Below are 26,771 nucleotides of genomic sequence, written 5' to 3' on the forward strand. Positions count from 1 at the left end.
ATACAGAAGTGTATAACCCCACTTGCTGCCGCGAGACCACCCCTTTAATCAATCAATCAGTATTCTACTCTATTTATCTATGTCTACTATAGTTCTACTCTTAAAAAAACCCACACTTTATTGATTAAACATATAAGACCATGTGATGAATACCTCCTGCTCATGGATATAGTTTTGTAAGTGGATTCTTATTTGATCTTACCTACATTTATTAAAAACCACATGTTTATAGTCTGATTTTGTGTTATTTTTTATAGTTACTTCATAGTCATAATTTTATATATACTAATATGAATTTTATTTTAACTTTACAGTAAATAAAGGAAATAAATTTTATCAATAATATATTATTTTAGCTAGCTAGTTCTGCCATGGGAAAACAGACAGACTTGTAATATGGACTATGGACTATTCATCATGTTCATTAGTTTTTTGCCTAATGAGAATTGACCTTTCTCAAAAAGTAGAATATTGATTGATTTTTTTCCCTCGTTTAATTTTTATTTCTGTTCTCCACTTCTTCCTACGTTCTTTTTTATTTCTCTAATGTTCATTTTATACATGGAAATTACACCCTTATATTCATATCTGTATAAAATCCCCTCCCATTTTGTCTATACATGTTTTGATAAAGTATATCCCCAGCAACTACTGACAAAGGGGTCTTTTTAGCCCCAAAACATGTTTATTTATGTTGGATAATAATAAAACAGAGAGGTGGAGCTAATATTTTTATGTGTTCATGCTTCTCTTAAAAAGATTGCGCCTATGCCCAAATTTTAATTGCTGATTTTAATTGGGTCTTAGTCATATACATGTCCTCCTTATAGGTTGAGGTGATATTTGGGTTGGCTGCACCTGTTGGATGAACATTAACCATACCAGGGAAACAAAGATAGTTCTAACAAAAGGCCCACCTCATCCTGGGGTTGCTCCACCCCTCTTTTTTTCCTCTGTTCTCTTATCACTGATATCTGCAGCAAGCAGACAGCTCCTCTTCCGCTGCAGTGGTTAGGCTTGGTATTACAAGGAAGGTTCCTATTCACATTAAAGTGGCAACTTTGCTGTAAAACAACATCTAGCCACTATAGTGGGAATGTAGCTGTCTGTTTCCTGCAGAAATCAGCTCAGTGCACAAGCACACCAGCCTGGTAAACAGCTAATTGGTGAGGGTCCCTGATAGCAGACCCTTGCTGATATACAATTGGAGGCCTATACTAAGAAAAGGCTATCAGTAGTTTATACCTGGACAACAATCCCTTAAGGAGTTAAGATATATTTATATTTTACATGAGTTATAATCAAAAGTGTTATATTAGGTATGGACTCATGCGGTGGAGCTCCTGTTATAGATTGGCTTGCTTCCCCCGGAGGACTTCCCCCTAATGAGACTACATTTGCCTCAATACTGCAGAAACAAGGCTATACTACTGGAATTATAGGTAATGTTGTAAAATATACTACTTTTTCCACATGGATAAAACTCTACCTTTACATTTTTCTTTGCCCTCCATATTATAAAGGGAAATTACATGTGTTCCGTGAAGAAGACTAAATCAGTGTGCTGAAAGAAAATGCGGAAGCAGTGAGGAATCACATAGAGCCAATTTAATAGAAAGCCGGTTACCGTTCCGGACAATAATTTGTGCTATTTATGCGGTGTGATAATACAGCTTAAGGTTTGGAAGGCTAAAGCCTCCAGATTTTGAGGACCAGTAGCGTTGTTTATTTGAGCTCTATGGCCAGCTCAATTAATTGTATTAATCAGTGTAATACTGTGCATTTTAAACCTTCATACTCAGACAGGCCTTAATATTCCCTTAAATTTCTGAAACAAGTTGTTTTTGCTCAATCGTATACTACGCTTTAACTTCAGTATCTTTTTCATCATTAGGCAAATGGCATCTTGGGATGAATTGTGAATCTCTTAATGACCATTGTCATCATCCTCTTAACCATGGCTTTGATTATTTCTATGGTATGCCACTTACCCTCCTCAATGAGTGCCAGCCTGGAGGGTTGCTGCAAATTGAGGTCCCTTTTCGAGCACAACTGACACTTCTTACTCAGATTATGGCTTTTGCTGTGATGACGTTAGTGATTGCCAGATACAGTAATATGGTCGCCATCAACTGGAAGATCATTTTCTACAGCGCACTGGTTGTCATTTTATTTTTTATCACATGGTACATAAAATATGGTTTTATACAATACTGGAGCTGTATAATAATGAGAAATCATGAAATCATTGAGCAACCAATGAATCTTGAAAGAACGGCATCTCAGATGCTGAGGGAGGTGCAGCACTTCATTGACAGGTATGTTGGCTTGGCTTTTATTCTGCAACAAATTAATTTGCTGCAGTAGCCTGTAACGTCTCATCAACAAGCTAGGAGAAAGGAGGTGCAGCACTGGAGCTCTGGGGTCCCAGGACGGGTGAGTATGGCTTAGTTTATTATTTTGTGGTGTTGTTAGCTAAATTAAAGAAAGTAACTCAGAAACCTGATTTAAGGGTATATTCAGACGTTTTAGAAATCTTCAGCATTCCCTCATCATAAACTGTGTCACAATCTGTAGCATTGGTGTGGATTTTGATGCATTCAGCCATGGGTCTGCAGCTGATTTCAGCTTGTACATAATGGCATCTGCGGTATTTTGGCCAAGTGTGAACGTACCCTAAGAATGCAGTTGGGGTCTTTGTCGTGTTGAAAAAGTGCTTAATAACCCAGAGTATATAGGGAGATAGGACCTTCTCTTTCAATACTTTGCAATGTATTTAGGAATTCACGATGCTGTTGATGAAATATTATTTGCCCCACACATTTAGTACTCCTTCATCCCCATATAAGAACTTCCCTGGTGGCCATTCCCTTCTCATGGTACTCTTCCCTATTAGAATGCCATATATATACATAGTGAGTAAATCAGACTTGCTGGAGCAGAACTTAACTTATGATTTATTTCTAAATTATAATTACTGAATGCATCAGATTTCAAAGAGGGTTGTACTCACTTATGTAGTGTATATCAGAACCATATCCATAGAGTCCAGGAGCTGCAAACTCCACAAAAACATACGAAAAAGTCATGTATTCAAGCCATTCAGCCAAATCTGTGGCCCTACGTTCTAAATTTGAGATGGAAAAATGCCTCTGTAGCATTACTAATAGAAAGGTAGCTTCCCTATAAGCCAATGTCAAACCTTTAAACACGTCTATCAACATGGGTTAGGGTCTGATTAGTTTTAAACAAGCCAATGACATCAGAGTTCACTTGTGCAGCCTGTTTATGCAGGCAGACACATCATTGGTTCTTCCATCGAGAAATTGTTTAGTTATTTAGCTGCACTGTGTAAGTGAATGAGAACAACTGAATGAACCAACAAGGATTTTTATCCCTGCATAAAATGAACAACAAACAAAATGTGAATGATTTGTAATGGCCAAATGGGTCCTACAAAAGCGCCTTGCCTTTAAATGGCGGTGCTAAATTCATGTATAACCAGCAGGGGTTAACCACTACTTAATTTGCTCTACGACAGAGCAATTAATAATCTGCCAGGTGGACAGTTAATTTTGATTGGTTGCCAGCAGATTGAACTCTGATTGGCTGCAAGCTAGTGGAGTGACAGTTGGGAGGCAGTTAATCATGCAGGTCTGGGGAGTGAAGAGAGAGAGGTAGGAGAGGAGTCGTGTCGTAGTTATAGTGAGAAGACAGTCGGTGAGATTTCAGTCAGATCAGAACAGTAAAGTGCGCAGAGTTTGTCAGTAAGTTGGCTGTTAAACAAGTAAACCGTATAGTTAATCAGTGTGACCATGTGTGTAGTTAAGAGCAGTTAGTCAAACAAGTGAGAAAGTTAGATCGTGAAAATCTTCGGGTGTCCATCAGAGAGGGAGAGAGGAACAGTGTTAGTGTGTATAGGGAGTGAGTTAGGATTATCGGGAGAAGAAAGATCCCTGTCAGCATTACAGTCAGGAAGCTGCCGGAAGCTACCGGAAGAGTTGTTGGACCTAGAGGCAAGTTGTGGCCTGTCACAGGAGAGTCCCTGCGAGGTGGCTGAGACACGAGAGGTAAAACACAGAAGTATACTTTTTACCATGGGGAGAGGGCCCCAAATACAGAGCAGAGTCATAATCGGGGACACTAGAGCCATGAAATACTCTCATAACCTGGGCCAAAACGGAGGTGTATACTGCTCACAGTTCACGCCACTGAAGAGCAAATAAACCCGCCCAGGGCAAACTAACAGCGCTGCCATATGTTACCCAGAACATCATCTCTGTCTTTAACCTGAAGAATTCCATATACATTATTCCTGTTAATGACACTCCTTAAATTTTAAAGAAAATAACCACTTTTACTGAAAGGCTTGCATGTGTCCACTGATATATGATCGCTACTGACATCAACAAAGAAGTAGAAAAGAAAGTAATCACATTTTAAACCCTGGTTCTTGTGATTTCTTAAAGGGGTTGTCCCGCGCCGAAACGGTTTTTGTTTTTTTTTCAACCCCCCCCCCCCGTTCGGCGCGAGACAACCCCGATGCAGGGGTTAAAAAAGAACACCGGAGAGTGCTTACCTGAATCCCCGCGCTCCGGTGACTTCTTACTTACCTGATGAAGATGGCCGCAGGGATCTTCTCACTCGGTGGACCGCAGGGCTTCTGTGCGGTCCATTGCCGATTCCAGCCTCCTGATTGGCTGGAATCGGCACGTGACGGGGCGGAGCTACACGGAGCCACACGGAGCCCCATTCAGAAAAGAAGAAGACCCGGACTGCGCAAGCGCGGCTAATTTGTCCATTAGACGGCGAAAGTTAGTCGGCTCCATGGAAACGAGGACGCTAGCAACGGAACAGGTAAGTGAAAAACTTCTTATAACTTCTGTATGGCTCATAATTAATGCACAATGTACATTACAAAGTGCATTAATATGGTCATACAGAAGTGTATAGACCCACTTGCTGCCGCGGGACAACCCCTTTAATTGCATCACATTTAACATTCTGGTGCTAATGTAGCTCTGATGACACAATTTACTAATAAAAAAATGTTTAAAAAAAAAGAAATCTTTAACTTGGTTGATACCAGTACCAAGTGCTAAGCTGGACAACAGTCAAGGCAGAGCGACCAAAGCAATACAAACATTAAACCTGTGTGATGTGTGTGACCAGGCCCAGAAACATCCTGACAATGTGATATGTATTTAGTACGGCTGCTTTCTGCAGTAGCATGAATACGTTTTTGTTTAGCTGTAATGTTTCTAGACATTTGTGTAGTGTATGTGGTCCAACCCCAGTGGCACAGAAGATGACCGGCACAATAAGTACTCCATCCATTCTCCATAGGCATCTTCTGTGGGAGTTCAGTGTAGTTAGTGATTGTCTCAGTGTATGCATTGTGAATGCTGTGAGTGTTTGGGATGGATGAAATAAAAAATAAATCTTGTTATTTGTAATTCATTTATTACCCCTCACCAAGCTGGGTACACATTTTACCAACCTCGAAAGGTTGGAAGGCTGAGTTGACCTTGAGCCAGCTGAACCATGCCGGAATTAAAGGAGATGTCCCGCGCCGAAACGGGTTTTTTTTTTTTTTAACCCCCCCCCCCCCGTTCGGCGCGAGACAACCCCGATGCAGGGGTTAAAAAAACCACCCGCACAGCGCTTACCTGAATCCCGGCGGTCCGGCGTCTTCATACTCACCTGCTGAAGATGGCCGCCGGGATCCTCTGTCTTCGTGGACCGCAGCTCTTCTGTGCGGTCCACTGCCGATTCCAGCCTCCTGATTGGCTGGAATCGGCACGTGACGGGGCGGAGCTACACGGAGCCGCTCTCTGGCACGAGCGGCTCCATAGAAGACTGCTGAAGACCCGGACTGCGCAAGCGCGGCTAATTTGGCCATCGGAGGCCAAAAATTAGTCGGCACCATGGAGACGAGGACGCTAGCAACGGAGCAGGTAAGTAAAAAACTTTTTATAACTTCTGTATGGCTCATAATTAATGCACAATGTATATTACAAAGTGCATTATTATGGCCATACAGAAGTGTATAGACCCACTTGCTGCCTCGGGACAACCCCTTTAAGTCTATGATGGATGTGGTTTGTTATGTTGGTCAATGAGTGTGATGTGTGGTTTGTTGTGGTGGATTATTTTGGCTCTGTCATAGTACAATTTATGCATATTATTTTCTGTTTCTGCAAAGAGCAACTGGAGGTGATGTGTTATATTGTTTCTGCCACATGTGGCATTTCCTACACATGTCATCAGTAAGTGGGGTGTCTTTTAGGATGCGTTTTCTGTAGTTTCTTGTGTTTATGACTTGATCCTGTATGGCAATCATGAACCCCTCTGTTTCTCCAAAGAGGTTACCCCGAACCAGACAGCAGTTTGACACAGTTTTGTCAACATGATCCAGATTGAAGTCTAAGGTATGCCTACCATGGAGCTTCCTTAGGGCCCATGATTGCTTTATGGTGTTGGCGTTTTTCATGTGTTATTACTTTTATTATTATCATGCATAACCCTTATGAATATTATTATCATCATGTTATTGATATTCTTTAGTGAAAATTGGAGGTTAGATTTTTTAATCTTTTCTTTTATTATTGTTTAAATATTGTATTTCTTTATTTGTTTTATAAGAAGTAAGGACACCCCTTTTCTGCTCATCGTCTCTTTTCTCCATGTTCACACACCACTGATAACCACAAAAGCATTTACGGGAAAAAGCAAGCATGGGCTTTATGGAGATAATGTTGAAGAAATGGACTTCATGGTTGGTAAGTAGAGATGAGCGAGCATCAAAATGCTCGGGTGCTCGTTACTCGGGACGAAATTTTCGCGATCCTCAAGGGTTCGTTTCGAATAACGAACCCCATTGAAGTCAATGGGCGACCCGAGCATTTTTGTATATCCCCGACGCTCGCTAAGGTTTTCATTTGTGAAAATCTGGGCAATTCAAGAAAGTGATGGGAACGACACAGCAACGGATAGGGCAGGCGAGGGGCTACATGTTGGGCTGCATCTCAAGTTCCCAGTTCCCACTATTAAGCCACAATAGTGGCAAGAGTGGGCCCCCCCCCTCCCAACAATTTTTACTTCTGAAAAGCCCTCATTAGCAATGCATACCTTAGCTAAGCACCACACTACCTCCAACAAAGCACAATCACTGCCTGCATGACCCTCCGCTGCCACTTCTCCTGGGTTACATGCTGCCCAACCCCCCCCCCCCCCGCACGACCCAGTGTCCACAGCACACACCAAAGTGTCCCTGCGCAGCCTTCAGCTGCCCTTATGCCACGCCACCCTCATGTCTATTTATAAGTGCGTCTGCCATGAGGAGGAACCGCAGGCACACACTGCAGAGGGTTGGCACGGCTAGGCAGCAACCCTCTTTAAAAGGGGCAGGACGATAGCCCACAATGCTGTACAGAAGCAGTGAGAAATATAATCCTGTGCCACCGCCATCAGGAGCTGCACACGTGGGCATAGCAATGGGGAACCTATGTGCCACACACTATTCATTCTGTCAAGGTGTCTGCATGCCCCAGTCAGACCGCGGTTTTTTATAAATAGTCACAGGCAGGTACAACTCCGCAATGGGAATTCTGTGTGCACCCACAGCATGGGTGGCTCCCTGGAACCCACCGGCTGTACATAAATGTATCCCATTGCAGTGCCCTGGACAGCAGAGCTAACGTCAGATTAAATGCAGGTGGGCTTCGGCCCACACTGCATGCCCCAGTCAGACTGGGGTTTTTTATAAGTAGACACAGGCAGGTACAACTCCCTATTGTGAAGTCCGTGTGGACGAACAGCATGGGTGGCTCCCTGGAACCCACCGGCGGTACATAAATATATCCCATTGCAGTGCCCTGGACAGCAAAGCTAATGTCAGGTTTAATGCAGGTGGGCTTCGGCCCACACTGCATGCCCCAGTCAGACTGGGGTTCCTTAGAAGTGGACACATACAGTTACAACTCTGTGTGGACCGACAGCATGGGTGAGTGCCAGGAAGCCACCGGCGGTACATAAATATATCCCATTGCAGTGCCCAACACAGCTGATGTAACGTCAGCTTTAATGCAGGTGGGCAAAAAATTAATTGGATTACACTGTAGGCGAGGGCCCAAAAAAATTGGTGTACCAGCAGTACTAATGTACCTCAGAAAAATTGCCCATGCCCAACCAAGAGGGCAGGTGAAACCCATTAATCGCTTTGGTTAATGTGGCTTAATTTGTAACTAGGCCTGGAGGCAGCCCAGTTAAAATAAAAATTGGTTCAAGTGCAAGTTTCAACGCTTTAATGAGCATTGAAACGTATAAAAATTGTTTACAAAAATTATATGACTGAGTTTTGTGGGCCTAAGAAAAATTGCCCGTTCGGCGTGATTACGTCAGGTTTCAGGAGGAGGAGCAGGAGGAGGAGGATGAATAGAATACACATATTGATGAAGCTAAAAGGTCCCCGTTTTTGATGGTGATAGAGAACGATGCTTCCATCCGCGGGTGCAGCCTACGTATTGCTTAGGTATCGCTGCTGTCCGCTGGTGGAGAAGAGATGTCAGGGGAAATCCAGGCTTTGTTCATCTTTATGAGTGTAAGCCTGTCGGCACTGTCGGTTGACAGGTGGGTACGCTTATCCGTGATGATTCCCCCAGCCGCACTAAACACCCTCTCTGACAAGACGCTAGCCGCAGGACAAGCAAGCACCTCCAGGGCATACAGCGCGAGTTCAGGCCACGTGTCCAGCTTCGACACCCAGTAGTTGTAGGGGGCAGAGGCGTCACCGAGGATGGTCGTGCGATCGGCTACGTACTCCCTCACCATCCTTTTACAGTGCGCCCGCCGACTCAGCCTTGACTGGGGAGCAGTGACACAGTCTTGCTGGGGAGCCATAAAGCTGGCAAAGGCCTTGGAGAGTGTTCCCCTGCCTGCGCTGTACATGCTGACTGATCTCCGCGCCTCCCCTGCTACCTAGCCCTCGGAACTGCGCCTTCTGCCACTAGCGCTGTCGGATGGGAATGTTACCATCAGTTTGTCCGCCAGGGTCCTGTGGTATAGCACCACTCTCGAACCCCTTTCCTCTTCGGGTATGAGAGTGGAAAGGTTCTCCTTATACCGTGGGTCGAGCAGTGTGTACACCCAGTAATCCGTAGTGGCCAGAATGCGTGTAACGCGAGGGTCACGAGAAAGGCATCCTAACATGAAGTCAGCCATGTGTGCCAGGGTACCTGTACGCAACACATGGCTGTCCTCACTAGGAAGATCACTTTCAGGATCCTCTTCCTCTTTCTCCTCCTCCTCAGGCCATACACGCTGAAAGGATGACAGGCAAGCAGCATGGGTACCCTCAGCAGTGGGCCAAACTGTCTCTTCCCCCTCCTCCTCATGCTCCTCCACCTCCTCCTCCTCCTCAACGTGCTGAGATATAGACATGAGGGTGCTCTGACTATCCAGCGACATACTGTCTTCCCTCGCCTCCGTTTCCGAGCGCAAAGCGTCTGCCTTTATGCTTTGCAGGGAACTTCTCAAGAGGCATAGCAGAGGAATGGTGACGCTAATGATTGCAGCATCCCCGCTCACCATCTGGGTAGACTCCTCAAAGTTTCCAAGGACCTGGCAGATGGCTGCCAACCAGACCCACTCTTCTGTAAAGAATTGAGGAGTCTGACTCCCACTACGCCGCCCATGTTGGAGTTGGTATTCCACTATAGCTCTACGCTGCTCATAGAGTCTGGCCAACATGTGGAGCGTAGTGTTCCACCGTGTGGGCACGTCGCACAGCAGTCGGTGCACTGGCAGATTAAACCGATGTTGCAGGGTCCGCAGGGTGGCAGCGTCCGTCTTGGCCTTGCGGAAATGTGCGCTGACCCGGCGCACCTTCAGAAAGCGCTGAACCACCAAATTAAAGACATGGGCCAGGCATGGCACGTGCGTGAGGCTGCCGAGCTGCAGAGCCGCCACCAGGTTACGGCCGTTGTCACACACGACCATGCCCGGTTGGAGGCTCAGCGGCGAAAGCCAGTGGTCGGTCTGCTCTGTCAGACCCTGCAGCAGTTCGCGGGCCGTGTGCCTCTTATCTCCTAAGCTGAGTAGTTTCAGCATGGCCTGCTGACGCTTGTCCACCGCTGTGCTGCCACGCTGCGCGACACCGACTGCTGGCGACGTGCTGCTGCTGACATCTTGATTCTGAGACAGAGGTTGCGTTGGAGGAGGAGGAGGGTGGTTTAGTGGAGGAAGCATACACCGCCGCAGATACTAGCACCGAGCTGGGGCCCGCAATTCTGGGGGTGGGTAGGACGTGAGTGGTCCCAGGCTCTGACTCGGTCGCAGCCTCCACTAAATTCACCCAATGTGCCGTCAGGGAGATATAGTGGCCCTGCCCGCCTGTGCTTGTCCACGTGTCCGTTGTTAAGTGGACCTTGGCAGTAACCGCGTTGGTGAGGGCGCGTACAATGTTGCGGGAGACGTGGTCGTGCAGGGCTGGGACGGCACATCGGGAAAAGTAGTGGCGACTGGGAACCGAGTAGCGCGGGGCCGCCGCCGCCATCATGTATTTGAAAGCCTCCGTACGGCAGCATCTCCAGGCTGATCAATTTGGCTATGTGCACGTTTAACGCTTGAGCATGCGGGTGCGTGGCGGCGTACTTGCGCTTGCACTCAAACAGTTGTGCTAGCGACGTCTGGATGCTGCGCTGAGAGACATTGCTGGATGGGGCCGAGGACAGCGGAGGTGAGGGTGTGGGTGCAGGCCAGGAGACGGTAGTGCCTGTGTCCTGAGAGGGGTGTTGGATCTCAGTGGCAGGTTGGGGCACAGGGGGAGAGGCAGTGGTGCAAACCGGAGGTGGTGAACGGCCTTCGACCCACCTTGTAGGGTGCTTGGCCATCATATGCCTGCGCATGCTGGTGGTGGTGAGGCTGGTGGTGGTGGCTCCCCGGCTGATCTTGGCGCGACAAAGGTTGCACACCACTGTTCGTCGGTCCTCTGCACTCTCAGTGAAAAACTGCCAGACCTTTGAGCACCTCGGCCTCTGCAGGGTGGCATGGCGCGAGGGGGCGCTTTGGGAAACAGTTGGTGGATTATTCGGTCTGGCCCTGCCTCTACCCCTGGCCACCGCACTGCCTCTTCCAACCTGCCCTGCTGCTGCACTTGCCTCCCCCTCTGAAGACCTGTCCTCAGTAGGCTTAGCAAACCAGGTGGGGTCAGTCACCTCATCATCCTGCTGCTCTTCCTCCGAATCCTCTGTCGGCTCCTCCTTCGGACTTACTGCAATTACTATCTGAGTGATAGACAATTGTGTCCCATTGTCATAGTCCTCCTCACCCACTGAAAGCTCTTGAGACAGTTGCCGGAAGTCCCCAGCCTCATCCCCCGGACCCCGGGAACTTTCCAAAGGTTGGGCATCGGTCACGACAAACTCCTCCAGTGGCAGAGGATTCGGAACCATTGCTGCCCATTCTGGGCAGGGGCCCAAGAACAGTTCCTGGGAGTCTGCCTGCTCCTCAGAATGTGTCATTGTAATGGAGTGAGGAGGCTGGGAGGAAGGAAGAGCAGCAGCCAGAGAATTCAGATTTGCAGCAGTGGACGGCGCAGAACTCTGGGTGGTCGATAGATTGCTGGATGCACATTCTGCCATCCACGACAGGACCTGCTCACACTGCTCATTTTCTAATAAAGGTCTACCGCATGGACCCATTAATTGTGAGATGAATGTGGGGAAACATGCCTCTCTCCTAATCCCGCAGCTGTCGGCTGCGATACACCTGGATCAGGAGCTCGGCCTGTGCCCACACCCTGACTTGGGCCTCTGCCTCCTCGCCCGCGTCCACTTCCTCTAGGCCTACCCCTACCCCTCAGCATGCTGTATTACCAGTAGTGCAGAAACAGAACGCTGTCATTAAATGTGCCGCTTATTGGCCTGTGGTTGGAGGCTGACTTCGCTTACAGAACGCACAGCAGAGCCAGGAAAGAAGTTTGCGCAAGCCTGCTGTAACACTTAGCTGGCTGCGTATGAATTAGGACAACTACCCCCAGCAGAGACCCAGTACACTGAGGATGGTCACAGGCAGCCCAAATAGATTTTTTTTCCCAAATTTTTTTGGAAAAGCCCACTGCCTACATAGACTGTATATGTCTTCTGTCCCTGCCTCACCACTACTGGCCCTGGACTATGTAAAATTACTGCAGACTGTTTCACTCTGGACAAGATGACAGCGGTGATGTGACGGGCAATGCAGAGCCAGGAAAGAATTTTGCGCAAGCCTGCTGTAACACTTAGCTGGCTGCGTATGAATTAGGACAACTACCCCCAGCAGAGACCCAGTACACTGAGGACGGTCACAGGCAGCCCAAATAGATTTTTTTTCCCAACTTTTTTGGGAAAAGCCCACTGCCTATATAGCCTGTATATGTCTTCTGTCCCTGCCTCACCACTACTGGCCCTGGACTATGTAAAATTACTGCAGGACGCAATGCTCTGGACGCAATGCTCTGCACGGCCGATATACAAAAAAAAAAAAAGTGCAACACTGTAAAAAGCAGCCTCAACAGTACTGCACACGAGCAGATGTGGCCCTAAGAAGGACCGGTGGGGTTCTTGAAGCCTAAAATAACTCCTAACACTCTCCCTATAGCAGCAGCAGCATCAGCAGCACTTTCCCTGATCTATGTCAGAATGCATCTGTGGCGAGCCGCGGGAGGGGCCGATTTATATACTCGGGTGACGCCTGATCTCGCCAGCCACTCACTGCAGGGCTGTGGTATAGGGCTTGAACGTCGCAGGGGGAAGTTGTAATGCCTTCCCTGTCTTTCTATTGGCCAGAAAAGCGCGCTAACGTCTCAGAGATGAAAGTGAAAGTAACTCGAACAACGCGTGGTGCTCGTTTCGAATAACGAGCATCTCGAACACGCTAATACTCGAACGAATATCAAGCTCGGACGAGTACGTTCGCTCATCTCTATTGGTATGTCATAGTAACATAGCATGAAAGGCTAAAAAAGACAGATGCACATCCAGTTCAGCCTATTATCCTGTAATGTTGATCCAGAGCAAGGTAAAAACCCCTTGAGGTAGAAGTTATTAATAGAGATGAGCGAGCACCCAAATGCTCGGGTCCTTGTTATTCGAGTCGAGCTTTTCGTAAAAGAGCTCTACTTGAGTAATGAACCCCATTGACTACAATGGGAGACTCGAGCATTTTTGTATGTGGAACGCAGGGTCCCGAGCTTTTTTCTTTCTCTCTCTCTCCAAAAAATTTGCCGTTGACACACGCGCTGCGTCGCGGCGGGGAGGGGCCAAAACAGGCACATCACAGTTGGGAGGAGGCAAAAACTGGGGCGGGATCGAACACGGTATGATGCTCGTTCGAGTAACGAGCACCATCCAGTATGCTAATACTCGAATGAGCATCAAGCTTGGCAGAGAACGTTCGCTCAACTCTAGTTATTAAGTTTATTTTTACATATTAATATTGATAAAATTGACGTTACCCATTTCGAACAAATCAGATAATTACTTTATTTTATATTTAAATAATTTGTTTTCTTATTCTTCTGTGTTTATTACTTATATAAATATAAAATATATCAAATTAAGAGCTTTGCGGTTTTAGCTCATAAAGTTTAGCATAGCAGAGAGATTTTATATGAATAAGTTAGAGCAGTGTTCCCCAACTCCAGTCCTCAGGGACCACCAACAGACCATGTTTTCAGGATATCCTATGGTAAGAACACCTGTGGCAATGTCTGAGGCATTGACAATAATTACATCATTTGTGCAACACTGAGGAAATCCTGAAAACATGACCTGTTGGTGGTCCCTGAGGACTGGAGTTGGGGAACACTGAGTTATAGCAACCACTATGTGCCTCCATATAAAATCAAAGTTACATTATGCGCCCTGCTTGTGAATTAGTTTCTATTAATACTTACAAAAACAGTGTTGTGTTGTGTATCATGTTAAAGTAGTCACTTCATTTATGTGAAACTCAAAAGGTATCATAGCCTTATCAATCAGGTATGTCTAATTAATAATTATCATTTGATGAATCAGAGACGAATACAATGAGAAACACCCAAGTAATGTTTCCAAGTTCTTCTGTTTTATTGGTCCAATGCAAGAGGTGTGTCATCCCCCTACAAAGTAAACATATAAAATTCTACAGAATGTGTGATACTTCTCTCTCAGCAAAACATTACAAAGCTTTATTATGACAAAGTTGCATGCTTAGCGTATGGAACCCTGTTAGTAAAATTTGACAAATGTGTCTTTTGCACACAAACTTCTTTCTATGCACACAACACAAATATCATGCACAGGAAACTACTGCATAAAATATAATTCAATACTTTCACAATGAGATATATAATATATAGAGAGCTATATTCAGCATATATGGAATTTGAAGGAGAGACGTTTACATAGGAGTTATGATTGCCACATTGTTTTTTGGAAATGTTCTAATTTCCATGTTTTCCAAGCTTTTTAGTCTTCCATGTAGTAGTAAGATGAGAAGAACACTGTCTTATATATTGTTGTAGATGTATGCATTTGTTGCTTATGGTTTTATATGAGTCCTCACTTTCTGTGCAGTGTAACCAATTTATCATTTAGTGGCTCATAATTTGAACAACAAATATTGTTTTTAAGGTTCAGTCGTTAATGCTATTGATAATGCAGGACTAAAGAACAGCACAATGATCTATTTTACCTCTGATCATGGAGGACATTTAGAGGCTAAATATGGTACACTCCAAACTGGAGGATGGAATGGAATTTATCGAGGTGAGAAAAGAGTTCATAGAATGATATCATACAAGCTATATCTGTATTAAAACATCTCACAGTACAACTTTATAAGTTTTCATTGTTGGTGGAGAGAGGGATGCTAAGACCCCCACTGATCACCGAAAGTCAGGGACAGAAGCACCGAGTTATGTGCTGTGCCTCTTTGACACCAATTGGCTTGTGATCATATTACCATAGTTGAAAGTCTACCACCCATACACGACTAACTCCATCTTGCGGGGAAGACTATTTTCCAGGGCAAAAAGTAGTCAGCGCTGTAGAAGCACAGCGTACAATTTGATTATTCATATATGCATTCAGTTTTTCTTTAAAATCCCTCATAACCACTGCATGGAAATGAGCATCATGTAATGTATTAAACTCATGTAGTGCATTTGCAATATGCTCTAATGATATAAAATTCTAGGAGGAAAAGGTATGGCTGGCTGGGAAGGCGGTATCCGAGTGCCCGGGATAGTCCGGTGGCCTGGTATTATTCCCTCTGATGTAAAAATTGATGAACCCACAAGTCTAATGGATATCTATCCGACCGTGGTCCACCTGGGGGGTGGTGAATTGCCTAAAGACAGGTTTGTGTTATTGAGGCTTCTCACTGGACCGCTATGTAGATTCTGTCAGTCATGTAGATGTGCAAGGATCATTTATCAACTTGATGTTTATTTTTTCAAACTTTTAATGTTTAAAAAAATTTTTATACTTAAAAACTTTATTAAACTTATTTTTACTATTTTTTAAGTTCCTGTAGGGAACGTGAACTTGTGACTTTTCTGTATTACCAACAAACTATTAAGTCCATCAAACTTTCCCTAACATTTCCATATAGTACCATTATTCCACATGTCCATCTAAATCATCAAACTGAATGCACATTCACGACTGTACAGACTGTGTCATCATTACAGAATTTGAAGGCACTGAGCATGCTTGACCAGCTGAAACAGTGCAGTACACAGGTTGTAACCATTGGATACCAATGGAGAGCTAAACAGGGGGAAGACAACTGTTAAAGAAATATCTCTGCAAATTGTAACATTATATTGCAAAATTATATGTTATCACTGTCGCGTCTGCTGCCAACCTGCAATAACTGTATTTATGAAATAAGCTATTAACACCACAGATCCCAAAAGCAAAGTAAATGGGTACTATCCCTGTGTGACTCTAAAATGTAAACGTCATTAACTAAATGGTGAGTGACCGTCCGTCCCGATAAGGACACACTCAACCAAGAACGGGAGGTAATCTCTAACTCTGATACCTGGAAAAAAGATACCACAATCCTACTGAGCACACTCCACAAATAATCAAAAATCCAGAACTTATCTTTAGTTGCAAGAAGAAACTCTGACTGCAAACTCTGGAGGAGCCACTGCACACAGCTATGATCTCTTTTACTCCCTGGAGACTAGAACAATTAAACACCACAGAGCCCAATGTAAGGAGGAAATAAAAACCCTCCCCAATAGCCCCTAGGCGCACTCAAACAGAAACACACCCAAAACTATTCCGACCAGAGTCAGAGAACACAATGAATAGACAAACCAAAACACCATCATAGTGACTCACACCAATCACCTTATGAAGCATACAACTTTCACTTTCAATTGTCGAAATACCCCTTCAGTAGACTGGAATTTATGCAAAGCCAGGGAGCCTTCACAAGGCCCCAGGCTGCTACGGCAATTGAGTGACAACCTACAATCTCAACAGAGCATAAAGCGTCTTGGCAAATAAACTTGATTTCCTATAGTCTTTCCTAAGCCCCATTTACACGCAAAGATCATCGCTCAAAAGACAGTTTGAGCAATCAGGACCGCCGGCTCCATTACCCGGACTGCAGCGGTGCGGCGCAGAGGAGCCCAGGTTCTAGTGACCTTCCCTGGCCGCCGGAATCCTACTTGCCGCCGGGTTACTAGGGACGCGGCAGGTGCCGCCCCGCACCCGTCTCTGCCACCATGATGACCAGGCGCGCGTCCTTAGTCTCACTCTCTCCAGCTAGGCTGAGGGCAGTTTCCCCAGTGCCTTGGTGATTGACTTGCTGCTGTCAGGCTCCCCGCCCCAATCAGCTGTTGGGGCGGGAGACGTGGCAGCACTTAAACAACTCTGTTTCCTTCCAGCATTGCCAGTGTTAGTTTGGTCTCCTGCTACTCTCGTGTCCTTGTACTTGCCAGAATCTCTGTTTTGACATATTGCTTCTGACCCAGACTTCGCCTTCACCTGATCCCTGGTACCTCGTATTCTCTTGTTGCCGACCAGGACTTCCTGACTTGCCTCTGTGTTTGTTTCTCTCTGTTTCTGTTTGTAAGTCTAACCCCTTGCCCCGCTTCCCTAGTGAGTATAAGGACCATCACCCAATTGTCACTCTGGGGTCTAGCCCAGGGGGGCAAGTTGGTAGGGACAGGGGTTGTGGGTAGCTGTTAGGGACTACCAGTACTGGACCCTAGTCCCGTGACAGTATGTTAGGCTGAATAAAGACAATGTCCATCTAGTTCAGCTTGTTTCAACCCCCCTCCCTTGTTGGTCCAGAGGAAGGCAAAAAAATAAAAAAAAACAATGAGCCAATTTAGCTCATTTTGAAGAGAAAAATTCCTTTCTGACTCCATAATGACAGCCAGAGTAATCTCTGGATCAACATTTGAGATCAACAACCCCTAATGTCTATATCCTGTCATATCATAGAGCTCTAGAAAGACATCAAGTCCCCTCTTAAACTCCTCTATGGAGTTTGCCATCACCACATCATCAGGCAGAGAGTTCCACAGTCTCACTGCTCTTACAGTAAAGAACCCCCTTTTGCATTGGTGATGAAACCTGCTTTTCTCTAGACGTAGAGGATGCCCTCTTGTTACCGTCGCAGTCCTGGGTATAAACCGATCATGGGAGAGATCCTTGTATTGTCCATTAATGTATTTATACATAGTTATTTGATCGCCTCTTAACCCTTTGCAATCCAATTGTGGATTCAGGATTTCCTAGGAGGCTTTCTCTTTCTGCCATTATACAATGGCGCCATCTGCCAGCCATCTGCCAGTGGTCAGTAATATACAGTAGGAATACCTTGCCGGACGTCTTCCAACATCGGAGCTGTACAGCCTTCAATCAGAATGTCTTTAGATGTCAGTGGATTGGAAAGGGTTAACCGTCTTTTTTCTAGGGTGAATAATCCCAATTTTGAAAGCCTCTATGGGTATTCCAGTCCACCCATTCTGTTTATTAATTTAGTTGCCATTCTTTAAACCCCCTCAAGCACTGCAACATCTTTCCTGAGCACTGATGTCCGGAACTGTACACAGTATTCCATGTGGGGCCTGACAAATGCCTTATATAGTGGAAGAATAATGTTCTTGTTAATTATATTGTGGTCACTATTTCCCAAGCGTCCCTGCACCTGCACCCCCAAGATTCTGTCTGGTTTGTCAGCTAATAATAAGTCCAGAGTGGCCCTCCCTCTAGTTGGCTCTTGCACAAGTTGGATAAGATAGTTGTCTTTAATTGTTCTCGAGAACTTATTACCCTTGTGAGATTTGCACGTTTCATCTTCCTATACTATATCCGGATAATTAAAGCTGCCATAATAATTACTTCATTGCAGTTTGACACCTCTTTTATTTGCCTTAATAATAAGATTTCAGTTTCTTCTGTTGCTTTTGGTTGCCTATAGAAAACCCCTATCACCATTTTGTTATTTTTTTTCTCCCTGTATTTCTACCCACAGAGATTCCACGCGTTTATCTCCTCCACCTATATCTTCTTGTAGTCTCGGCATTACGTACAATTTAACATAGGACATACCCCCTTTCTAGTTCGCGCAGTCTCCTTTGAAGAGATTATAGTCCTGTAAATTCACTGCCCAATCGCACTTATCATCAAGCCATGTTTCTGTTATTCCCACTATACTGTAATTTTCATCAGACATTCTTGCTTCAAGATCACCCACTTTACTGATTAGACTTACTGCATTCATTGCCATACAATTTATACGGTTGTTGTTGTTCTTTATATTCATTGCGCTACTAATGGTACTATTAGCTGTTCTGACAGTTCTAACTGCACTAACCCCACCACCATTTTGACCTCCATTCCCATTACTTGGTCCCAGGTCACTATCTACACTATCTACCCCCCTGTTTCTCTTTTTGCCCTCCCCCCTAGTCCCTAGTTTAAACACTTCTCTAGCCTTCTAGCCATCTTTTCTTCCAGCACAGCTGCACCCTGCCCATAAAGGTGCAGCCCATCCCTATGGTAGAGCCTGTAGCCAACAGTGAAGTCAGTCCAGTTCTCCAGGAACCCAAACTCTTCCTTCTTATACCAACTCCAGACCCACTTGTTTACCTCCCTAAGATCCTGCTGCCTTTCTAGTGTGGCTTGTGGTGCAGGTAGTATTTCCGAGAAAACTACCTTGCAGGACCTCACCCTAAGCTTGGATCCTAGGTCCCTGAAATACTTTTTGAGGGCCCTCCATTGACCTCTAATTTGTTCATTGATGCCAATGTGCACCATGACTGCTGGATCCTCCCCAGCCCTTCCCAGTAGTCTGTCAGTCTGATCCGCGATGTGTCGAACTCGAACTCATGGAAGACAACACACCGTTCGATGATTCCAGTCTTTGTGGCAGATTGCCCTATCTATTCCCTTATAATTGAGTCTCCCACCACTAGGACCTGTCTAGCCTGCCCTGCACTTGCCGTCCTCTTCTCACTGGAGCAGTCATCTCCCTGGCATTCAGTGTCGTGCTGCAGGGGTGCTGGCTCTGTAAAGGCATCCCCCTCATCTGCCAATTTTGCAAACTTGTTAGGGTGTGCCAGTTCAGGAGTAGCCTTCCTGGTTCTACTCCCTTTACCCCTTCCAACTGTCATCCAGCTGGCTGCCTGCTCCCCCTGCTCTCCCAAACTACCATCCGCCCCCGCCTCTACCCCAGCGAGTCCCTGCTCAGTGAGCAGCAAACTCCTTTCCATGTTGTTGATGGCTCTCATTCTTGCCAGTTGCTCATTTAGATCCAGGATTTGGGCCTCTAGATGTCCGACGTGCACGTATCTTACGCAACAGTATTCACCCTCAATCGGCTGATCAAGGACCACATACATTGCACAAGTAGCACACTGGATGGCATTTTCAACCCTAAGGGTGGCGCTGTGTTTGAAAGAAGAAAGCAAACATATTTTTCTAACCCTGGACAACCTCTTTAAGCTCTGGTACAAACGTAACTGATGTCTGGTAGTCTTTGTAAATACTGTAAGACTATACTTGTAGGCATGTAAGAGGTTTACACTGACAGCGCTCCCTCCTACAATAGAGCAGCTTGCAGCTGCTGCAACAAGCTAAGCCCAAACCCCTCCAGTCCGCGAAACAGCCAGGAGGGGGAGCAGGGAGGAATAAAGACCAGTGCTTTTCAGTTCATGTCTGGTGAACACTGTAGTGCTGTGCTAGAGCCATGTGGGGTGGGGGAAAAGAAGGGTGCTCCGAGTGCCATTTTGCTGAAGCCTCGTGTGAGGGTTTGTAGATGGGTTTCTGCCCCTAGATGATGCAACACCACTAGAGTAGGGGCGGTGTCCATCTTAGTCAAAAGGGCTGCGTCACAGCTTTCAGTGAATGCAATTTAACAGAAAGTAGCAGAAATGCAAGCTTCTCAGCAGCACACCATAAAGGACCCTCAGAAATGGACTATACCAGGGCCAGCAGCACCAGGACCAGCAGATGTGGCAGTGGCCATTTAGAGTTGCTATTGGAGCACTGCCCCCCAAAAAAGAGGCGAATATTGACCGTTAGTTTAAGACATATTGTGTAATTTGAGGTGAAAGAGTATATGAATTGCTATGTTGTACTTGGGTAAAATGCTATGAATAGTGAATGAAGTGTTGCATAACATGTATGTACCGTTGTGGCAATGCACTTAAGGCACTATATATGAAGGAGAAGTTACAGTAGATGGAAGACATGCACTGGCACCTATGGTGCATGAGGCTAGAGATGCAGTCTCAGTCCTCTCACAGGACTCCTATAGATGGCACCAACCACTCTCACCAGCTGACATCTTTTTTCCCATTCAGTTCAGATCTGGTAAATTGCTCATCTGAGACTCTCTCTCATGGGTATTTAACAGTGTCTATGCAACAATCTCCATCTCTTCTCTCATAAATTGTTGTGCCACACCACCAAGCATGGAAGCGTGCCTCTCGTTTATACCTAACCCTACAGCCAATTAGTGGGCCGCTCAGGTCCTGTCAGTCCATAGCAGTAAAATTAGAACAGACAGTCATGTGACCTCTCTGAAGGTCCTAGCAGAAACATATGCAAAGTCCAACAGTGAAATTTATATAATGGCAGTTAATCCCTCACACATGTGCTGCAGCCACAATACAGATACTAAAATGTGGCAGCACTGGAACTGTCTGTATGAGCTTGTGTTGCCAACACAGAGCTGGAGAAAAAAAATCAAGCATAATTAACCCCTTAAAGGGGTTGTCCCGCGAAACAAAGTGGGGGTAAGCACTTCTGTATGGCCATATTAATGCACTTTGTAATATACATTGTGCATTAATTATGAGCCATACAGAAGTTATTCACTTACCTGTTCCGTTGCTAGCGTCCCCGTCTCCATGGTGCCGTCTAATCTTCAGCGTCTAATCGCCTGATTAGACGCGCTTGCGCAGTCCGGTCTTCTCCTTTGCTGAATGGGGCCGCTTGTGCCGGAGAGCGGCTCCTCGTAGCTCCGCCCCGTCACGTGTGCCGATTCCAGCCAATCAGGAGGCTGGAATCGGCAATCGACCGCACAGAAGCCCTGCGGTCCACCGAGGGTGAAGATCCCGGCGGCCATCTTCACAAGGTAAGTATGAAGACGCCGGACCGCGGGGATTCGGGTAAGTACTATCTGTTTTTTTGGCCTATTTTGGGCTTAAGGACGTAACGAATTTTGGCGGATTATCTTCTCCATTTTTCAAAAGTCATAACTTTTTTATTTTTCCGTGGACGCGGCCATATAAGGGCTTATTTTTTGCGTGGTGAACTGTAGCTTTTATCGGTGCCACTTTTGGGTACATAGACTATATTGTAAAACTTTTATTTATTTTTTTTATGATAGCAGGGAGAGAAAACGCATCAATTCTGCCATAGATTTATTTTTTTTACATCGTTAATCATGCAGCATAAATGACACAATCCATTTTTTCTGCGGGTCGGTACGGTTACAACAATACCAAAATTCTTACATTTTTTTAGGTTTTTCCACTTTTCTGCAATGAAACTCCTTTTTTTGGAAATCTTTTTTTTTTCTAAATAGCTGCATTCAAAGTCCTATAACTTTTTAATTTTTTTATGTACGGAGCTCTATGAGGGCTTATTTTTTGCGAGACGAGCTGTAGTTTTCATTGGTACCATTTTGGGGTACATACGGCTTTTTTGATCACTTTAATTGCTACTGCACTGGCATGCCTTATCGCTCATACAGCGATCACAGGCTATGGCAATACAGGACGCCAGTGTCTGGCGTCCTGTTGCCATGGCAACCAGTCGAGCTCTCTGCGATTATATCGCGAGAGCCCCACGACGTCACAGAGGGAGCGCGCTCCCTCTGTGAACCCCTCCCATGCCATGATCTACATAGATCGCGGCAGGGAAGGGGTTAATAGCGGGGGACACATCTCCGATGCACCCCCGCTGTTGCAGCGGGAGGCGGGCTATCACTGACAGCCGGCTCCCGCTGCGGGATAGCGCGAGATCATAAGTGATCTCGCGCAATCCCCAGAACGTAAGTTTACGCCCTGTTGCGGAAAGTACCCTGCTGCCAGGATGTAAACTTACGCCCTGGAGCGGGAAGGGGTTAAAGCAAAAATCTATGGGCATTTATTGTACTTGTTTCTATTACATTAGAATAATTGATGGAAGGAATCTGATGCCGCTACTCACAAGAGAAACACTTCACTCAGAACATGTGTTTCTTTTCCATTATTGTGGGACTCAGCTACATGCAGTCCGTTGGCATCAAAAAGAGAGTAAGTACTTGGCTTCCTGTTCACTGTGATATATGTTTAAATCCACAGAATGGTTTTACTATGGCTAACACTGTAGTGTTTGTATGTTCTGCCAATGTAGAGATACGTTTTTAAGGTTTCAACGCACTCAGCAATGATGTGAATACCCTGATTAGTTCATAGTGAAATCATCTCTAATGCACACATGGTAACTTTTGGCTGCGACAGAGGTTGTGCAACCAAAGATCAAAGTGTAGCTCTGTGAGCTCACACACATATTGAGGTCAAAGGAGTCACAATGTGAATCACTGAGTACCGCTACTGTAGGTTACACAAATTCATCAAGGTTTAATTTTTTGCGACCTGCAACAGGCAGCATACCACCAGTGACCTCCATCAAGTAGAAATTTGCAGGGCTCCACAGCAATCTTTGTGCATGCAACCCATGAGGGTGAAGTTGCTGTTTAGCCCTGGTCTTCCTGTCTTCCTCCTTCGTAAATAAGTCCATGAACATTACTGAGGAGAATTGGCATAAGATCATTTTTGGTAGAGGTCTACTACATATGTTGGTGCTGGTACAGGAAATTAATAATTGAAATTGAAAATAATAATTGAAAAGTACAATTGAAATCTAGTGAAAATAAAGTGATAATTTGTCATCAAGACAAGCCTTTAAATCTTACAGAAAAACAAGTCAGCGATGCTCCTCCTGAATACTCCCTCCCTGAAAGACCAATGTTAAAGGGATTTTTTTTGAATAGGTCACCAATAGAAGATTGGCAGATAATGAGATCCTATAGATGGCCAGAACTGCCAAAACACCGTCCGTAGCGCATTAGCCTGATTTGGTATTGTAGCTCTCTCAAAGACCCTTCAATGCCTTCTATATGACAACAGCCATGACAACTTTCATGCTAAACTACTATGGATACAGCCACCTGGATCCGCCTGGGAGGGCATTCTTTCTTGTGTCACACTCAAAAGGAATCAGCAGCACTAACTTGTTTTTTTAAAGACATCTTTTAGATTTTCTAAATCAAAGAGGTCTCTCAAGGTGACTTCTTACCTTAGCCCATGTCCAGATCTATACTCTGCATAGCTACAGTCCAATAAATATGAAAGAGGTTTCAAAACCCTATTCATACAGTGATGAAAACATCTCCATGGATTTTGGAGTATACTGCAGACATGTAGATCTGCATCATACCTATTACATCATGGATTTGGCACACATATAGAAAATTAAATGTTTGTTTGCATTTTGTCTTCCTAGGTGGCGCTATTTGGAAAGCTCATTATGTGACTCCAGTCTTTTCCCCAGACGGTGCAGTGGGTTGCTACGATATTATAGTCTGTGCTTGTGAAGGAGACCATGTCCATCACCATGATCCGCCATTATTATTTGAATTATTGGCTGATCCATCAGAATCCAAGCCTCTGGACTCTCATGTAGACCCACAATATAAGAGCGTACTAAGCAGAATAAAGACGGCAGTGACAGAACATCAGAAGACAATCAGTGTGGTGCCTCAGCAGCTCTCTTACTTCAATAGTCTTTGGAGGCCCTGGTTACAGCCATGCTGCGGGACATTTCCCTTCTGCTGGTGTGATAAGGAAGACCACAACGTAACAGGACTCCTGGGATGAATTCCCATATATCAGTTGAGTCTGGCCACTTTGGAGATCTTGGGCAGAAACCTTTGTCATAAACTCCTGTTTTAATTACATCATGTAATTGCTAGAAGCTATCTAAGAAATAAGACATATGAACCCACCAAATGTTAGGAAACTTGACTTAACAGATCATGAAATAAATCATCATTCAGTGGATCAACTGTATTGCTATTCACGCATCCTTCTCTATTGATTCCAGTTGCAAATCCTTCTAATTCACCCTCTATAATAATGTCTATTGTTTTTTAGGAAACTTTTCAAAAGTTTGGTTCACAGAATTTCAAGAAAAGGTTTGGTTTGGTTCGATTTATTCAAAATAAACCCCAACTTCACCGAATACCTCTAAAAACTGGTGTATTATACTGTCTAAGAACTATAAAAGCCATGTAAATCACTCTTAGGTCACCTAGAATTGTGTCTAAGTACTCTTGAGCAGTTTTTTAGGCAAAGTTAATGTCAAAATTACAGCGACAATTATAGCTATGGGTAAACAGATGGTACCTGGCGGTAACTGACAGCTTATTTAAAATCACACTGCTCCAGTGGAGATTTTATGCTTTTTAAAAGGTAAAAAAGGACCAAAAATCAACCCTTTTTGTTGGCACAAACACATTGGTGGAAGATGCAATGACTTTTTCCAAGTGGTTCAAAAACTATCCCATTTTGGGAGTAGCAACATGTTTTGTGCCTGAAAAGTAAAGCATTGGCTGTTTACAAGCTGTCAAAAATTATCCCATTTTGGGAAGTAGCAACAGGAGTAGCATCCTGGAAATCGAAGAAGAAATAGCTTTTTTTTTACCAATAAAAGCGCCAAAAATTATCTTCTTTTTTGGATCATCTGGTTGATCTGTGATTGTATAGTCCTAGTAGTGGCAGCATCAGGGTGGTGGTAGAAGTAGCTGCATTAGTATCGGCACTGTATTAAACAATGGACAGGACAGGAGCTCTGTGGTTATGTAGGCTTGGTGGTTGAGAGCAGATAGAAGAAACGGACAACCCTGGCTTATGCAAATCCTGTAATTTGTCCGCTGGCAGTCTGCATTCCATAGCCTCTGTGTCAATGGCAATCCCCAAAAAATTAAGACACATTGGCGGTCCCAACGTCTTGCCAGGGGCTAACGGGACCCCGAAGCGTTACTCTAACCACTAAACTGTCCCAAGCAGGGTTGCACAAATCGCCACTCTTGCTGGACCTACGCATAAAAAAATCACCCAAAAAGTGGATCACCGAACCAATACCCATCTTGTCTTTTACCACTCATTACATGAAAGAACTAAATGCTTCGAAGCATGCGCATGAAATAGCACAACCCACGGGCAGACATCTGTGTTTGTAATATCTACCTTCCCAGCAACACCCCAATAAGCGAATACTCTCAGGGTGTTCCCCGTGAGAAGGCGAATAGCCAATTCTATGTCCGGTTTTGCCAACAGTACCCCCTTAGTATATTTCTTTACCAAACTTACCGTTGCATCAAATGAGGTATAAACCACCAAGCAGAGCTCAGGATCTAGACTGTCATTGACCGACGCACCTTTTGGGTAAGATAAATGATGAATCACCTGAAATGTATTTGGCTACTTCTTGGGGACTACTCTTAACGGTAAGACTATAAACTCCAAAAGAAGAGGTTCTGTAAAAGGTCCCGCCATGCGACCTAACTGAACTTCTTTCCTGAGGGCTGACTGCAAATAGGGCTGACCTACTAACGATAACTTTGCTTTGTCTATGTTTGGATACCTACTTAGAAACAGAACCCCATTCGCTAGTCTAACCAGCGTCATCTCTTTTACAAAAATTCGCTGTCCCATACCTTTTCTAAGGCATTTTGTTGCTGCATGCGATGCTGCATTGCAATGTGAGCAGATGTGCATAGACCCACAACCAGCCCCGAATTTACATTGTCCTTCAGTAAACTGCCAGCACAATTCCAGTTTGTGTCCCCCAGATTGCCCAGCCTGACTTAAAGTGTGGGACTTGCTGGCCGTGCCTGACAGCCCAAATCCCCCTTCAAAGGGCTGCCTGTGCTACACCGGGGCCATTACCTGAGCCAAAGGCCTATGTCCTTCTGATCGCACCTGATAGAAGGGTGAACCACTTTTCTCTACCTGAACTACTCATCATACCATAGCCAGGTCTGTCCCCCATAAACTCTGTAAGCCTCCCCAATCGAATCCAAATAGCAACACAGCGGAGAAATATTCTCTGGCGCCTTTCCCCCAATAATGCTAGCTAAAATGGCGAAAGCCTGCATCCAGTTAGTAAACATCTGCGGGATCAAACGCCTTCTTCTCTTTTCTTCCTCTTCTTTCTTAT

General features: G+C 45.0%; 1 protein-coding gene across 4 annotated transcripts in view; it reads left to right on the forward strand.

Annotated features, from left to right (window-relative positions):
* The window catches only part of LOC136625582 (arylsulfatase D-like), a 34,131-nt gene extending 9,517 nt beyond the window's left edge, over positions 1 to 24,614 (forward strand). For 2 of the 4 annotated variants that reach the window (XM_066599892.1, XM_066599890.1), the window contains exons 4-10: positions 1,320 to 1,442; positions 1,895 to 2,318; positions 6,646 to 6,782; positions 14,655 to 14,789; positions 15,220 to 15,382; positions 22,680 to 22,801; positions 24,054 to 24,614. In XM_066599892.1, coding sequence (XP_066455989.1) covers positions 1,320 to 1,442; positions 1,895 to 2,318; positions 6,646 to 6,782; positions 14,655 to 14,789; positions 15,220 to 15,382; positions 22,680 to 22,801; positions 24,054 to 24,427 — 1,478 coding nt within the window. In that variant the 3' untranslated portion in view covers positions 24,428 to 24,614. The remainder of the gene's footprint in view (positions 1 to 1,319; positions 1,443 to 1,894; positions 2,319 to 6,645; positions 6,783 to 14,654; positions 14,790 to 15,219; positions 15,383 to 22,679; positions 22,802 to 24,053) is intronic. The other 2 variants (XM_066599891.1, XM_066599893.1) reach the window with 2 other exon arrangements.
* The last annotated feature ends 2,157 nt before the right edge of the window (positions 24,615 to 26,771 follow it).

This window comes from Eleutherodactylus coqui, chromosome 4 (genome assembly GCF_035609145.1).
Source record: "Eleutherodactylus coqui strain aEleCoq1 chromosome 4, aEleCoq1.hap1, whole genome shotgun sequence".
NCBI lineage: Eukaryota > Metazoa > Chordata > Amphibia > Anura > Eleutherodactylidae > Eleutherodactylus > Eleutherodactylus coqui.